The sequence below is a fragment of the Oncorhynchus masou genome, chromosome 17 (genome assembly GCF_036934945.1).
Source record: "Oncorhynchus masou masou isolate Uvic2021 chromosome 17, UVic_Omas_1.1, whole genome shotgun sequence".
NCBI lineage: Eukaryota > Metazoa > Chordata > Actinopteri > Salmoniformes > Salmonidae > Oncorhynchus > Oncorhynchus masou.
This window is the reverse complement of record NC_088228.1, coordinates 24,529,089-24,545,624: the sequence shown is the minus strand read 5'-3', so window position 1 is coordinate 24,545,624 and position 16,536 is coordinate 24,529,089. Positions and strand designations below refer to the sequence as shown.

Sequence of the window (16,536 nt, the reverse complement as noted above, 5' to 3'; positions counted from 1 at the left end):
AGAGGAAGGCCCTTAAAATTGTCAGACTCCAGCCACCCTAGTCATACTGTTCTCTCTGCTAATGCATGGCAGCGGAGCGCCAAGTCTAGTTTCAAGAGGCTTCTAAACAGCTAGTCAATTGGCTACCCAGACTATTGCAGTGCCCCCCCTCTCCCCCTCTTTACATCACTGCTACTCTCTGTTGTCATCTATGCATAGTCACTTCAATAACTCTACCTACAAGTGCATAGTACCTCAAATAACTGGTACCCCCCTGTTTGTATTAACCTTGCTGTCTGTCTCTCCGACGTTGCAAAATTGTTAAAATATTCAAATTCGATCTCCATCTGTCTCGTAGTAATGAACGTGTCGGGACGAGATAAACAGGAAGGCGGCGTTTCTCAACCAGTCGAAATCATATATATAAAAATGACAATTGAAAAATAGGTCAAATGAAACAAAGTGCAGCTAGTTGTGGAAAAAGTACCCAATTATCATACTTGAGTAAAAGTAAAAATACGTAATGGAAAATGATTAAAGTAAAAGTGAGTCACCCAGTAAAACCCTACTTAGGCAAGTCTAAAAGTATTGCTAAAATATACTTAAGTATCAAAAGCAAAAGTATAATTAATTTCAAATTCCTTATATTAAGCTAACCAGACAGCACCATTTTAGTGTCTTTTTTCATTTACGGATAGCCAGGGGCACGCTCCAACAACCCTCAGATATACAGTGCCTTGCGAAAGTATTCGGCCCCCTTGAACTTTGCGACCTTTTGCCACATTTCAGGCTTCAAACATAAAGATATAAAACTGTATTTTTTTGTGAAGAATCAACAACAAGTGGGACACAATCATGAAGTGGAATGACATTTATTGGATATTTCAAACTTTTTTAACAAATCAAAAATGGAAAAATTGGGCGTGCAAAATTATTCAGCCCCTTTACTTTCAGTGCAGCAAACTCTCTCCAGAAGTTCAGTGAGGATCTCTGAATGATCCAATGTTGACCTAAATGACTAATGATGATAAATACAATCCACCTGTGTGTAATCAAGTCTCTGTATAAATGCACCTGCACTGTGATAGTCTCAGAGGTCCGTTAAAAGCGCAGAGAGCATCATGAAGAACAAGGAACACACCAGGCAGGTCCGAGATACTGTTGTGAAGAAGTTAAAAGACGGATTTGGATACAAAAAGATTTCCCAAGCTTTAAACATCCCAAGGAGCACTGTGCAAGCGATAATATTGAAATGGAAGGAGTATCAGACCACTGCAAATCTACCAAGACCTGGCCGTCCCTCTAAACTTTCAGCTCATACAAGGAGAAGACTGATCAGAGATGCAGCCAAGAGGCCCATGATCACTCTGGATGAACTGCAGAGATCTACAGCTGAGGTGGGAGACTCTGTCCATAGGACAACAATCAGTCGTATATTGCACAAATCTGGCCTTTATGGAAGAGTGGCAAGAAGAAAGCCATTTCTTAAAGATATCCATAAAAAGTGTTGTTTAACGTTTGCCACAAGCCACCTGGGAGACACACCAAACATGTGGAAGAAGGTACTCTGGTCAGATGAAACCAAAATTGAACTTTTTGGCAACCATGCAAAACGTTATGTTTGGCGTAAAAGCAACACAGCTCATCACAATGAACACACCATCCCCACTGTCAAACATGGTGGTGGCAGCATCATGGTTTGGGCCTGCTTTTCTTCAGCAGGGACAGGGAAGATGGTTAAAATTGATGGGAAGATGGATGGAGCCAAATACAGGACCATTCTGGAAGAAAACCTGATGGTGTCTGCAAAAGACCTGAAACTGGGACGGAGATTTGTCTTCCAACAAGACAATGATCCAAAACATAAAGCAAAATCTACAATGGAATGGTTCAAAAATAAACATATCCAGGTGTTAGAATGGCCAAGTCAAAGTCCAGACCTGAATCCAATCGAGAATCTGTAGAAAGAACTGAAAACTGCTGTTCACAAATGCTCTCCATCCAACCTCACTGAGCTCGAGCTGTTTTGCAAGGAGGAATGGGGAAAAAATTCAGTCTCTCGATGTGCAAAACTGATAGAGACATACCCCAAGCGACTTACAGCTGTAATCGCAGCAAAAGGTGGCGCTACAAAGTATTAACTTAAGGGGGCAGAATAATTTTGCACGCCCAATTTTTCAGTTTTTGATTTGTTAAAAAAGTTTGAAATATCCAATAAATGTCGTTCCACTTCATGATTGTGTCCCACTTGTTGTTGATTCTTCATGTTTGAAGCCTGAAATGTGGCAAAAGGTCGCAAAGTTCAAGGGGGCTGAATACTTTCGCAAGGCACTGTAATTTACAAACGAAGCATGTTTAGTAAGTCCGTCAGAGGCAGTAGGGATGACCAAGGATGTTCTCTTGGTAAGTGTGTGAATTAGACAATTTTCCTGTCCTGCTAAGTATTCAAAACACAATGAGTACTTTTGGGTGTCAGAGAAAATGTATGGAGTAAAAAGTAGATCATTTTCATTAAGAATGGTAGTGAAGTAAAAGTATAAAGTTGTCAAATATAAATAGTTAAGTACAGATACCCCCTAAAAAAACAATTAAGTAATATTTAAGTATTTTTATTTAAGTACTTTACATCACTGCTAGTTTGCAGTGACATTAATGTACATTCTGATGAAAGCTGATCATGTAGCAACCTTCAGTTTTAATACCCACAAAATCCCAATTTATCCTGTTGACAAGCTTTATTTGAGTTTAACAGTTTACAAATGACTAGTGATGAACAGCTAAGTATGTCATTTCGGGATTGTAATGTCAAGTAACCAGCACTGACTTAAAATATCCAGGTGACATTTTTCATTCCTGCACCCCCAATTACATGATGGCCCTGGCCCCCAAAGTGACAGCCTGAGCACAGAGCATAAATTCAGTGCACAGTATATATCCATTAATGTCTAACATATCATCCAAACTTTTACATCGGTTTTGAAGGAATAAAGACCATCAGAGGGCATACAGAAACCTTTAACTTTTATTTACCACATAAAAAAAAAAAAGTGAACCACACTATACAAATGGTTTTCTGGTAGCAGGTAACAATGCAGATTACACTTCTAAGGGCCTTTTTCAAACACACAGATCGCGCTCTGGAAGTGCAGCTAAAATTGCTCATCTTTTTTAAAACACGTTCTTAATTTGCTCTTGCCACGTAACGCAGCAGTGTCTCAATAGCTTCTCCCCTATTACGTCTTTTTGCTCCTTAAATGCAGATAGGCAGTAGCATGCAACCCTCGGTGTGAAGGGTTTTGATTGTTTTTTTTGTAATGTTAAGATAAAGGGGTAAAGGTCTCTGTCCATATTTACATATCAAAATGTATCTGTCGAACCTGAGCAGTTCAGATGGGATCTTCAAACAAACACTGGGCGAGCAGCTATCCCATAATCTCCGAGTTTAAAGGGAAGTCCAGCTTTAGCAACCACCTTGATGATTCAGAAGACTTTTCTTTCTTCTTTATGGTTTTTATTTTTCTCCTTCTGTGCTCGCATTCCTGACAACATTGGCCAAATGTCAAAAAGAATGATGTTTAATAATCAAGAAACAACTTAAAAAAAGAAAGGAGGAAGGGTGGAGAACAATGAAAAGGTTTTAAGCCAAGTAGCTGTACGTGTCTTTCTCTCCATCGACACGCTCCAGGTACTCCTTCTCTATCAGGATGTCGATGCATTTCTGAAAGATACATACACACATGACCATTATTACTATTACTAACATGGCAGATGTTGCATACAGAAAGTGGTTTCCATAAAGCTACAGGAAACAACCGTAATGTAAAAACACAGTATAGATTTGTTACATTTCTGAAAGACAAACAAGACCGTTCCTACCATGGCAAGTGATGCATTTACAGTATGTGGTTCCATGAAATCCTCTGGAGTCGGAAGGTAAATTGCCATCTAATGTTCCCTAATTTAATGCATAATTTACCTTGATGACGGGGACTCTTGGTTTAAACCTGGATGACAGCTGGTTCAGAACCTCTGCCAGGAGCTGCTGATGTTTCAGCACTTTACGCATCTTCATGATTCTCACGATGGCTGCCTACAGTAGGGTGGAAGAATACAACACAACAGCCTTAAACAACAATATTCTAGACTAGAGTCATTTGTGGACGATGGATGATAAAACAGCGATTTTTGTGAATGTTAATGAGTGCTTGAGAGTGTGTAAATGTCAGTGAACAGAAGAGCATGATGATGGACTGATGGACAGTGTACCTGTATTAGCAGTTTCCTGTCCTCCTCTATGTTCTTGTGAGTGGTTTCCTGCTCCTGCTTCTGCTCTGTCTTCATTGGCACGTTAATGTTCACCCGAAGTTTCTTGCTGTCAAGATTAAAATCAAAACCTGCTATCAGCAACAGTTCATGGAATCGATTACAGTACAGTAACATCATAGGGATTATGAATATCTTTTTTATACCATTTGTACAGTTGTGATCTACACTGATAACCTGGGCTGCATCCCAATTGGGATTCCCTACGTAGTGCACTATATAGGGAATAAGGTGACATTTGGAATCAGCCATGGTGTGTGTCATCACTCACTTTTTGTATCCCAGGAAGAGTTTTATTAAGGTGTCTGGTTTGAACTCCACTTCATCCACATTTGCATTCTCATCCTCCAGGACCTGGACAAAACAACATGGCTTAGGTCAAAACTTTCAAAGAGACTCTACAGTGCTGAATGGTGATTCCCTATCAACTGGAGTTGTTTCTGTCTCTCTGCTAATAAGAGGCACGAAACTTACCAGCAATTTGGACTTCAACAAGATTTGCAACACTTGCACCAAAATGTCCTGTTGGGGGAAAAAAACAAACCTTCATCAAAATGTATGAAGCAAATTAGTGGGCTGTTGCTTTCAGCTTATATCTTCACATCACAGCCTAACATCTTCTTTTGAAAAACCATCCATCAAAGAGAATGGTCTGTCTGACAGTAACTTTTGAATTACATTTATTTTGAGTAACAGACAAATAGAACAAATGTACAATGTGGACCCAGAGGATATCACTTGAAAGTATTCATTAAAATGCTTGTTTCCAAAGTGGTCCTCGATGGTATACTGGATCCCTTAGAGTTGTCAGTACTCACTATCTTGATCTGCGTGCTGTCAGTGAGCTGCTGCACTGTGTAGACGTCCTCAGTGTTGTATTGTAGTAAGATGGCCATCTGGAAGGTAGAAGCCTGGGAGGACAGGAGGAGCAACAGGGAATATATCAAAACCATCTTACAGTACAGGATACAACGGCAACTCAGCTCCATGCATATGGTTGATTTGTGGAATTTTTGCTTGTTGACAGTGAGCACACAGCAGTAGGCTCCAGTATGTTTGTTCAACAGTGTTGGTTGATTAATGAATATTCCTAACTTGTGAGAGTCTGAAAGGACATTATTGCATTTTATTTGACCAGAGAGACAACAGCTGTACTCGCCTGGAGAGTGTATCTGTTCTTAAAGCAGTTGGTGACCAGCTCTCCTTTGGACAGGTGGTAGAGCCAGGTCAGCTTGCGCCCGCTGTGTCTGCTGGCGTAGAAGGCCGTGAACCTTTGGTAACTCCTCTCCAGCTGAATGAGGGCAGGAGAAGAAAAGAGAGAACGGTGAGTAAACAGGGATCAATGTCAGTTAATTGGGTCACTGTGGAGGAGATCGTTAGTGTGTCTTACCTCAGAGGGCAAAGCAAATGTACAGGACTGCTGAAAGGGCCAGGAACCAGAACTGAGGACCTGGATGCTGAAGTCCACTGGAATATAGACACACAAACAGATTAGCAATCTTCTTACCATAGTTCTTGGTTTCAAAGTGATTCTTTGTTTTACAGTTTGGTTAGGATAACACAGGGCTGTAGATTAATCTCGGTTGCCGAGTTTCCAATAAACTCCTTTCTGTCATAATGAATCGCAGAATCGGGAAACTCTCCTTTTGCTCATTAGTCACATTATACTCACAGTCCAAAGGCTCAGAGTTTGTGAGGTGCTTTTTGAATTGTTCATTTAGGTCTTTGCTGACGCCGATGTCCTGGAACATGCGCTGGAGTTTAGAGGTGTACTCGAAGCCGCATGCTTGCTGTTGGGAAAGAGGGCAGGACAAACCATTAAAACAGGGGTGATCCCAGGTAAAACACAGTCCAAACTCTGAGCAACCAGAGAATATCTTACGGTTAGTAATTCAACAAACCAATCAAAATACAATGGTAATATCGCAATAAAAACTGCAAACTGATCAAATGTGTTTCAAGGCAATTAAAGGCATTGTCATGAGGTGAACAAGAATTTAGTTGTGTACTACCTTCAGTTTGGAGATCATACTGGCTTCAGCATCGTCACTGGCGCTGTTCTGATGGACTAACCGCTTAGCCAGCATCTTGGCGTAGAACTTCTGGAACACATCTTTGTCCTCTATGTACTTAAAGACCACCATCTAGGGAAGAGAACACATAACAGTTAGATATAGAGTTGTGAATAGAGATCACGTCACACACTGTAAACCAACTAAAATACAACATCAGGCTGAAGGAGGGGGAGGAGATTGGGTCTGCAATGGAGGGCAGGCAGTTGTGGAAGTCCCAGTTTTCATCCTGTTGACTCCAGATAACAAGATGAAGTGCCAGTAGCCATGTAGGCATACCAATCCTTGCGTCCTAAATAGTAGGCTGTTTGAATATGCGAAAAAAAAATAAGTTTAATAGTATGCAACGTTTAAAAAATAAAGTAAACTTTAAAAGCACTGATGTCATACTAATTTTGGCTTTTGACAACAGCTGATCAATTAGACATTGGGAGGTGCTACCGAAATCAAAAAATAATGGGAAATAACGCAATCGCGCATGACGCATTCTCAGCATGCGAAAATACCATGTGTTATAGTATGTGACTTTACAAAAATCAAGTATAAAAATGCCAGGATGTTATACTTATTTCGTCTCTTCGTCTAGTGGAATTCGATGCACACTTTTCCAGTGCTTTAGTTTATTATGTTGCTGTCCAGCGGTTCCCGACTGTCCATGTTTTTTGTGCAATAGCATTTTGATTTGAACATCCGAAAGGTTTGTGCGTGTAATAGGCTATTCTATTTCATTTATATATGTTACAGCACTTTGGTTTCACTAATAAATATGCTGAAATGGAACCAAATTATCATTTTTTTGTCTTCAGTCCTTTTTACACTGAACAAAAATTTAAACGCAACATGTATAGTGCTGATTCCATGTTTTCATTAGCTGAAATAAAAGATCCCAGAAATGTTTCATATGCACAAAAAGCTTAACTTCTCTCAAATGTTGTGCACAAATTTGTTTACTTCCCTGTTAGTGATAATTTCTCCTTTTCCAAGACAATCCATCCACCTGACAGGTGTGGCATATCAACAAGCTGATTATTGATCACTACACAGGGGCACCTTATGTTGCGGACAATAAAAAGACACTCAAATGTGCATTTTTGTCACAACACAATGCCACAGATGTCTCAAGTTTTGAGAGAGCGTACAATTGGCATGCTGACTGCAGGAATGTCCACCAAAGAAAGTTACCAGAGAATTTAATGTTAATTTCTCTACCATAAGCCACTTCCAACATTTTTTTGGCAGTACGTCCAACCAGCCTCACAACCACAGACCATGTGTATGGCGTCGTGTGGGTGAGCAGTTTGCTAATGTCAACATTTTCAACAGAGTGCCCCGTGATGGTGGGGTTATGGTATGGGCAGACATAAGCTACGGAGAATGAACACAATTGCGTTTTATCGATTGGCAATTTGAAAGCACAAAAATACCGTGACGAGATCCTAAGGCTCCTTTGTGAGGCTCAGTCTTTTTTAAGTATCTGTGAACAACAGATAACAGATAACAACAGATATACATAACTGTATTCCCAGTAGAGGTCGACCGATTATGATTTTTCAATGCCGATACCGATTATTGGATGACCAAAAAAAGCTGCTACCGATTAATCGGCCGATATTTTATATATATATATATATATATATGTAATAATGACAATTACAACAATACTGAATGAACAATGAACACTTTTATTTTATCTTAATATAATACATCAATAAAATCAATTTAGTCTCAAATAAATAATGAAACATGTTCAATTTGTTTTAAATAATGTAAAAACAAAGTGCTGGAGAAGAATGTACAAGTGCAATATGTGCCATGTAAAAAAGCTAACGTTTAAGTTCCATGATCAGAACATGAGAACATATGGAAGCTGGTGGTTCCTTTTAAAATGAGTCTTCATTATTCCCAGGTAAGACGTTTTAGGTTGTAGTTATTATAGGACTATTTCTCTCTATACCATTTGTATTTCATATACCTTTAACTATTGGATGTTCTAATAGGTACTTTAGTATTGCCAGCCTAATCTCGGGAGTTGATAGGCTTGAAGTCATAAACAGCGCAATGCTTGAAGCATTGCGAAGAGCTGCTGGCAAACGCAGTAAAGTGCTGTTTGAAAGAATGCTTACGAGCCTGCTGCTGCCTACCACCGCACAGTCAGACTGCTCTATCAAATCATAGACTTAATTATAATATAACAACACACAGAAATACGAGCCGTAGGTCATTAATATGGTCAAATCCGGAAACTATCATTTCGAAAACAAAACGTTTATTCTTTCAGTGAAATACGGAACCGTTCCGTATTTTATCTAACGGGTGGCATCCATAAGTCTAAATATTGTTGTTACATTGCACAACCTTCAATGTTATGTCATAATTACGTAAAATTCGGGCAAATTAGTTCGCAACGAGCCAGGCGGCTCAAACTGTTGCATACACCCTGACTCTGCGTGCAATGAACGCGAGAGAAGTGACACAATTTCCCTAGTTTAATATTGCCTGCTAACCTGAATTTCTTTTAACAAAATATGCAGGTTTAAAAAATATATACTTCTGTGTATTGATTTTAAGAAAGGTATAGGTACATTCGTGCAACGATTGTGCTTTTTTTCACAAATGCGCTTTTGTTAAATCATCCCGTTTGGCGGAGTTGGCTGTCTATGTTAGGAAGAAATAGTCTTCACACAGTTCACAACGAGCCAGGCGGCCCAAACTGCTGCATATACCCTGACTCTGTTGCACAGAACGCAAGAGAAGTGGCACAATTTCCCTAGTTAAAATAAATTAATGTTAGCAGGCAATATTAAGTAAATATGCAGGTTTAAAAATATATACATGTGTATTGATTTTAAGAAAGGCGTTGGTGTATATAGTTAGGTACACATTGGTGCAACGACAGTGCTTTTTTCGCGAATAAGCTTGTTAAATCACCCATTTGGCGAGGTAGGCTATGATTCATGATAAATTAACAGGCACCGCATCAATTATATACAATGCAGGACAACCTAGATAAACTAATAATATCATCAACCACGTGTAGTTAACTAGTGATTATGTTAAGATTGATTGTTTTTTATAAGATACGTGTAATGCTAGCTCGCACCTTACCTTGGCTCCTTGCTACACTCGCATAACAGGTAGTCAGCCTGCCATGCATTCTCCTCGTGGAGTGCAATGTAATCGGCCATGATCGGTGTCCAAAAATGCTGATTACTGATTGTTATGAAAACTTGAAATCGGCCCTAATTAATCGGCCATTCCGATTAATTGGTCGACCTCTAATTAGCAGTCATGCAAAATCCGTAGATTAGGTCCCAATTTATTTAAATTGACTGATATGAACTGTAACAGTAAAATCTTTGGAATTGTTGCATGTTGCATTTATATTTTTGTTCAGTATAAATAGGATAGATGGACTATATGGGCTACAGTAAAGATTGAATGTGATAGTCTGTCTTCCTACTCTACTCAGCGTTTAGAGAAATAAATCAAATTGGAATTTAGCTATTGTCAGGCTCGTTAATACGATGCAAAGCCACGGTCAGTATGTTTCTATGTTCTGGAACATTCGATTGAACGGAAACAAGATTACGACCCGTTGACAAATCGGGAGGAGTTGGGTTGTGGAACGCTGTCAGCCTGGCTACTGCCCATTAAATACGTCACTCATTGCTTCAAGCCACACCTCACCAAACGTACCTCAAAGTCCGTTCAAGAACGTTTTGGGAAACGTGTCGTTCAATACCAACCATTCTGCAAACGTTTAAGCTAACCGAACGCACCTCATGTCTGTTGAATTTGCAAAAATCCACCCACACTCGTCCCCGCCTCACCTACTCAGCCAGTCAGGAGCCGCTACCGTATGGCGGCCGTGGCATACTGCATACTTTTTTACTAAACAGTATGTGCTGAATAGTATGCGACAATGAGTACATAATATGCAGTTTAAGTATGTAGTACGCTAGTATGTGTATTCAGACATGGCCAGTGTGACAGCTGAACACTTGAGAAAAAGCAGTCCCCCAACTTACCACTTGGTTTAGTGTGTCTTCCAGCTCTGCCTCCTCTGGGTTCTTTGAGCTGTGCGAAATAAAGAATTTCATTTAAAATCAATGTCAATGTGAACCGTTTCAGTTCAAAAGTCAATAGCAATACTGGAGTGCAGGCTACTGCCCTCAGGCGTGCGTAGACTTGAATATCAAACTGTGGGTCTGGAGTTATGTATTGGGTGAATGCATCAGAGGAGAGACTGAGTGACACACCTCTTCTTCAACAGAGAGTCACAGTATCTAGCCAGCAGCTCTGGGGATTTGCTGGACGACTGCACCATCTTGGTCACAGCATTGTTGTTTATGAAGCGTCCACAGGCCTGGAAAAAACAGTTCAAACTTAAAAGCAACAGTGTGCGTGACACCATATGAAAACCTCTTACACCACAAAATATAGTAACATTTGACCATACCTTGTCCAGAGCAGCAACAAAACCAGCGTCGTTGTTGAACGCTGACATTACTAAAGCATTATACTTTTTGTGGACATCTAAGATGGTCTGGACATACATTTTGGGATCCTGTGGTGAAGTAAATGAAAACAATAAAGTCAAGGATAACCCAAGTGAACTGGAGAGTGTCTCAGATGAATCCAATAAAGATGTGAACCTTTGGGTAAAAAGTATGCGTAAATGTCACTATTTTAGCCACTGTAGTTCTTACATTGAGAGCCGCTTCTCCACACTTCTCTATAGCAGCAAGGCCCTGGTTGTATATGTGCGTCTCCAGGAGTTTCTTCAGCTCTCCCAACCCATCAGTGATCCGGGACACCAAATTGTACATCCGCCCAAGGTCTGCACAGAGATATATATAAATATATATGAGAATAAATGGTGATAACCACAAACATACATTTACACAGCCAAAGCTCACATGGAAAGTACATATAAATGTACATATAGAAGTACATACATAGTGTACAAAGCATTAGAAACACCTTCCTAATATTGAGTTTTGCCCTCAGGAAAGCCTCAATTCATCAGGGCATGGACTCTACAAGGTGTCGAAAGCGTTCCACAGGAATGCTGGCCCATGTTGACTGCAATGCTTCCCACAGTTGTGTCAAGTTGTTGACTGGATGTCCTTTGGTTGGTGGACCATTCTTGATACACACCAGAAACTGTTGAGTGTGAAAAACCCAGCAACGTTGCAGTTCTTGACACACTCAAACTGGTGGGCCCGGCACCTACTACCATACTCCATTCATAGACACTTAAATATTTTGTCTTGCCCATTCACTAACTGAATGGCAAACATACACAATCCATGTCTCAATTGTCAAGGCTTAAAAATCCTTCTTTAATGCGTTTTTTCCCCTTCATCTACACCGATTGAAGTGGATTTAACAAGAGACATCAGTAAGGGACCATAGCTTTCATCTGGTCAGTCTTTCATGGAATAAGCAGGTGTTCCTAATGTTTTGTACACTGTGTACAAATTTATGGAAAGTACACAAAGCAAAAAGGCACGTCTAGCAATTGCCATCTGGACTCTCCTCTGTACCTTCATTTTTGTCAGCGTCCAGAAGATTCTGGAACTCTGTGTGGAAAATCTCCAGGTGCTTCTCGATGAGCACCTGCTCACACTTGCGGGCCAGCTCGTCCTGCGTGCTCTCATGGAGGTACACCTGCACCCTCCGCTGCTCCTCCAAAAGACGTGCCTCCGCCTGAGAGACAGAGAAGGAGAAAAAGAGAGCAGAGGGAGACGGATAGAGATGGAGAGAGAAAAAAGGATTCGGTTAACATTTTTACACTAAACAAAGGCCACAGATACAGCTACTATTTCGCTCGATGCACAGGTTTGATAACCTACCTTCTTCATGTACTCAGTAACAGGGTTTTGTTGCAGGAACTCTGTGCTCTCTCGTGTGTAGAAGCGCTCGGTGTCCGCCAAGAACTGAGTTTCAAAGTACTCTTTGTAGACCGACAATGTGGGGCCTTTGGCAAAGGCATCATCCTCATTGAGGCCCAACTCAACTAAAAGACACACAACTCCACTGTCAGAGCCATGAAATCACAATAGTTTCATATTGGTTGACCAACACACAACTAAAATATGCCAGGACCTACCGTAGGATTGGACGACTCCACTGATAAGCCTGGTGTTGATGGTCTCTCCGTTTCGTTCCTTCTCGATGAGCTTCAATACAGCATTTGTGACCTTAGTTGCGGGGGGAAAGAAATGTAGGGTAAATGCCTTCAACAAAATGTACATTATCACAATCTACTCACTAATCAACTAAGACTGGGAATAACTTTTCCACAGCTGATCTGAGGGGATACTCACTTGTTTATTCAAAGGTCTGAAAAGGCATTCCCTCCATGTCACCAAAGCGAGCTGAAAGGAGAGGAGAGGATGGGGCGATGCATACGGTTGAGAATACCATCTAAGATGAGATGTGGGTTAAGAAATGTATTGTCTATCGTCTTACGGAGTAGATTTCATAGATCCCTTTGCGCCCCTCATCACACTCGCGGCGGACCCAGTGCCGGTTGAGGTAGGCACAGATACCATTCAGCACTTTGCTGGAGAATCTGTAGTCTTCCCACTGCTGTGTGTAGAACTTTAATACACTCTCATCCATCAGGTCTTCTCCATCCTGCAGATGAAGGGAAAAGAGAGAAGAAGAAACTGATATTTAGTTAAAGATAAGCAAGCAAACGTGGTAGGATATTTCATATGCTTCCTTTAACCTCTTTTGAAAGGGCTTATGGAGAATTAACCAGTATTCAATTAATTCAGTCACTTCATTAACCTCAGTCCATTTAAAAAGGTACAGGAAAGAGCATTACCTTGAGCAGGTTGGTCAGGTAGTTCTTGAGGAATTCCTTGAGTCTCTTGTAGAGCTCCAGGCCCACAAACTGGGCCCCTCCTGGGGTGGGGGCCTTTTTGGAGGGTTTTGATGGCGGGGCCCCTGCCCCACGGGCCTGATTAGACTGGTGCACACTGGTACAGTAGTTATAAACATGTCTGGGTGGTGGGTTAAGGCAACAACATAAATGTAGAAACTGAAAATACTGACAAATGGATTTTCCCCAATTATGCTTCAAACTGATGCAAACCCGTGCCAAAAAAACAAAAAATGCATTTTTTTCCAGCTTTGCCATTTTGTTTGACTAACCAGGCATAGAAACCATCCGTTAGCTATGCTCCTTAATAAACACACCGGGAAGTACATTAGTCAGAGAAGTCTTGCAGTGCATCTATGGGGAAGGATACGTGTAGAGTTCCATGTATCGTGCTTTGGCCATGCTCTGTCTGGTGTACACCTGCTGTATTCCTGCTCGCAGGTCGTCCCAGATCTGGTCTAGGCCAATCTGTTTGAGCCCATGAGGGTTCTGGCTTCTGTTGGAGGACATTGTCTCTTTGCTTGTTGTTGCTCTCTTATCCGTTGCTGTGTCACGTTTTGTTTTATCGTGTGTAATGAAACTGTCAAGAGCTACTTCTCCATAAGGTGATGAAGAGAGAGGCCACAATCCAACACAAGACAAGGTGGGGTCTTCTCTTCAGAGTGGCAGACAATATTGGAAGACCCCCTTCAAGTAGCAATCAGGAGAGCACCCTGCCAAGAGACCTGCAAACACACACACACAACAAAAAACACTGTAAGAAAGGAGCATACATTTGTATAAGTCACATAGTGCAGACTCTGAAGTGTAAGATAAAATGTTGGAAAAATCAATTAGCTCATCAATATATGCATTATTTTGAAACTGTTTCCAAAATAGACTACACTACACAGCAAAATTATTGGAATAATTCCCCTGCCACACAAAGCTGCTCTCTAGACAGGTGCTAATGAATGACATATTGTAAGAGATTAGCTTAGTCAGTGTTATAGACTCCAGCCTCCCATTGATCAGGACCTTCACTGGTTCTGAATATTGTAACTTTAATACAGTGTCAGTAAGTGTGCCTGTCCACCGCAGCGCAGCGATGCCTGGGGGGAATATGGATGACTGGATTGGGCTTTCCTTCAGCTTGAAACCTAAACCCAGCTGCCCTCGGCTTCTGTTTACCATGTGCATGGCAGGGCTGATTTACGGCATGGAGAAGGACATCCTTCAAGTATAATTGAAAAATACAATGAAGGTAGAGAAATTACAAAGAAAAATAACAACCATGGTTTAAAAGGAGACAAGAGCACAGAATTATGATTTCAAGATGACGTAGGCCTAACCTGATCTTGTTTCATTACTGTGTTTATGTATGCAAATATTTTAATTTAGATTCTACTAAGTCTTAGAATACAACCATAGACATGTGTATATGATAATATCCTTGGTTACTGGAGACATGTATCTAATAAGAATATGACGTGTCTTGAATGCAGAAACACTGCATGCACTTTGCATGAATGACAAACATGAGATGGTAACATAAGTGGTGGGCTTAATAATTTAATAACCAACTGTTCAAGATAATGTGTTACTCCTTTAGTCAAGGCTCAATTATTCATAATTTTATCAGAGACTGGGTTGGCTCTCTGTAACCATGGCAACAGATGCAGATAACTCACTAGAAAGAGGTAGCCTAACCTCTCAAAGTGGTGTGGGTGCTATGGATGGAGGGAACTAGCATATGTGCAGTAAAGGTAGGTTGCTGCAGAACAACGTTCTGAAACAGTGACACTAATCCAGTTCAACAAATAAATAAATGAAACGTCAGACAGTTGGCAGCAAAGAGGAAGCTACATGATCATAGGGATAATAACGTTATGTTTGGGCAAAATGATTGTCACTTAGCTGATAGCTAACAACAATCTTTGAATGCCTGGCTTGCAATACGTCGTCACATATCTATTCTCTGTCTATTGTTAGCTAGCTCCATAGCTCACTGTCAGTTGCACAACTGTTAATATTGATAACTAGTAGGTAGCTAGCCAAAGGCAACATCGTTGTAGCTAACGTTAGCTACAGTAACTTTATCTGGCTATATAGTTACACCTGTACAGTCTTCCGGCACGATCTAGCTATCCAGGGAAACTTCTGAGTTTGTAACTAACTAGCTTTATCATCCCATGGCTAAACCTGTACGTTAATATTAACCTGGTCAGTGAAGCGTAAGCAACAATAGCAGTTAATAATGGTTTGGACTAGCTAACGCTAGCATTATTTGCTAGGTGTATGTAGCTAGCTAGTAAAAACCAAATAACTACTCGATAACAAGACAAAGGACATATTTTGATTGACAACTGTTATTTAGCTAACAGAGGGCACTGGCTAGTACTAACATGATATATAGCTAACTAACGTTACTGCGAGAAATGAGGCCTGTTGTTCGGGCGCAATGCTAGCAAGCGAAGTTAGCTGTCCGCAGAAGGCAGACGAGGTAAGACAGCCAGTCGGTGTTCGCTGTATAAACACAAAATAGTCTAGTGCGCGTTCAGTTTATAACCAGTTAGCTAACCTAGCTAGCTAAATAGGTACAATAATTTCAAAGTTCACTGGTGATATGTGTAGCTAGCTATGCTTAGCTACTGTACTAGCTAGCTAACAAGCGAACGTAGCTAGCTGACGTTAGTTTACCATCGTCCAGTAGCAGTAGTGCTCGTTCTTGGCTCCAAATCAAAGAAAACAGTGCAAATTAGACACAAATATTACGTTTATAATCCGAGTAGAGTATTGGAAAATCCCCTTTCCCTCTAAATTATTTACTTTCACTGCCACAACAATAGCTGCGGCAGTGTATAGAAATAACACTTTATAAATCTGCGTTCACAGAAAGATGTCCCATGGAATTTGAGTGTGGAATTTAACGTTCCGTATAAGGTCGGCGGATTATAAAGCCATTTTGTTCCATGTCACAGCCTGGTTTGTGAGATGGTAAAATTTCTAAGGAAAACTGATTGATGATGATGTATACCCCTACTACAACAGAAAACAATTCGTGTCGTCATATTCTAAAACATCCTGTAATTTTAATATGGTTTTATGGGTCCGGCTCTGGCATAGTTTGATGAACAAGGCTACAGGTACAAGTATAACAATCAGCCAGATGGTTCCCCTTCCACTCACCACCAAATATTATGAGAGGAAGGCTGGCAGTGGGAGAAAATGGAGAAAGATGGATTTTGGCAGTAGGATCTGTAACACTGAGCTGGGTCTGGATGCTTG

The 16,536-nt window shown here is 40.7% G+C and overlaps 1 protein-coding gene across 1 annotated transcript; it reads right to left on the bottom strand.

Annotated features, from left to right (window-relative positions):
* Positions 1-2,983: 2,983 nt before the first annotated feature.
* Positions 2,984-16,157, bottom strand: LOC135558748 (cullin-1). The gene is made up of 22 exons (XM_064992834.1): positions 15,949-16,157; positions 13,640-13,994; positions 13,213-13,390; positions 12,852-13,019; positions 12,707-12,757; positions 12,490-12,580; positions 12,233-12,396; positions 11,924-12,086; positions 11,084-11,214; positions 10,834-10,941; positions 10,634-10,740; positions 10,403-10,451; positions 6,315-6,446; positions 5,975-6,092; positions 5,693-5,769; positions 5,462-5,593; positions 5,121-5,213; positions 4,777-4,824; positions 4,574-4,656; positions 4,246-4,351; positions 3,956-4,069; positions 2,984-3,697 (listed from the first exon to the last, which is right to left on the bottom strand). Exons 2-22 carry the CDS (start codon positions 13,777-13,779, stop codon positions 3,617-3,619), a joined length of 2,334 nt encoding a protein of 777 aa, XP_064848906.1. The 5' UTR covers positions 13,780-13,994; positions 15,949-16,157; the 3' UTR covers positions 2,984-3,616.
* Between the last annotated feature and the right edge of the window lie 379 nt (positions 16,158-16,536).

Coding starts and splice junctions, on each gene's coding strand:
- LOC135558748 (XM_064992834.1), bottom strand. CDS start 13,779: ATGTCCTCCAACAGAAGCCAGAACCCTCATGGGCTCAAACAGATTGGC. Junction 10,942..11,083: donor GTGGAGAAGCGGCTCTCAAT/GTAAGAACTACA, acceptor ACTTCACCACAG/GATCCCAAAATGTATGTCCA. Junction 5,214..5,461: donor AGAACAGATACACTCTCCAG/GCGAGTACAGCT, acceptor CTGTCCTCCCAG/GCTTCTACCTTCCAGATGGC.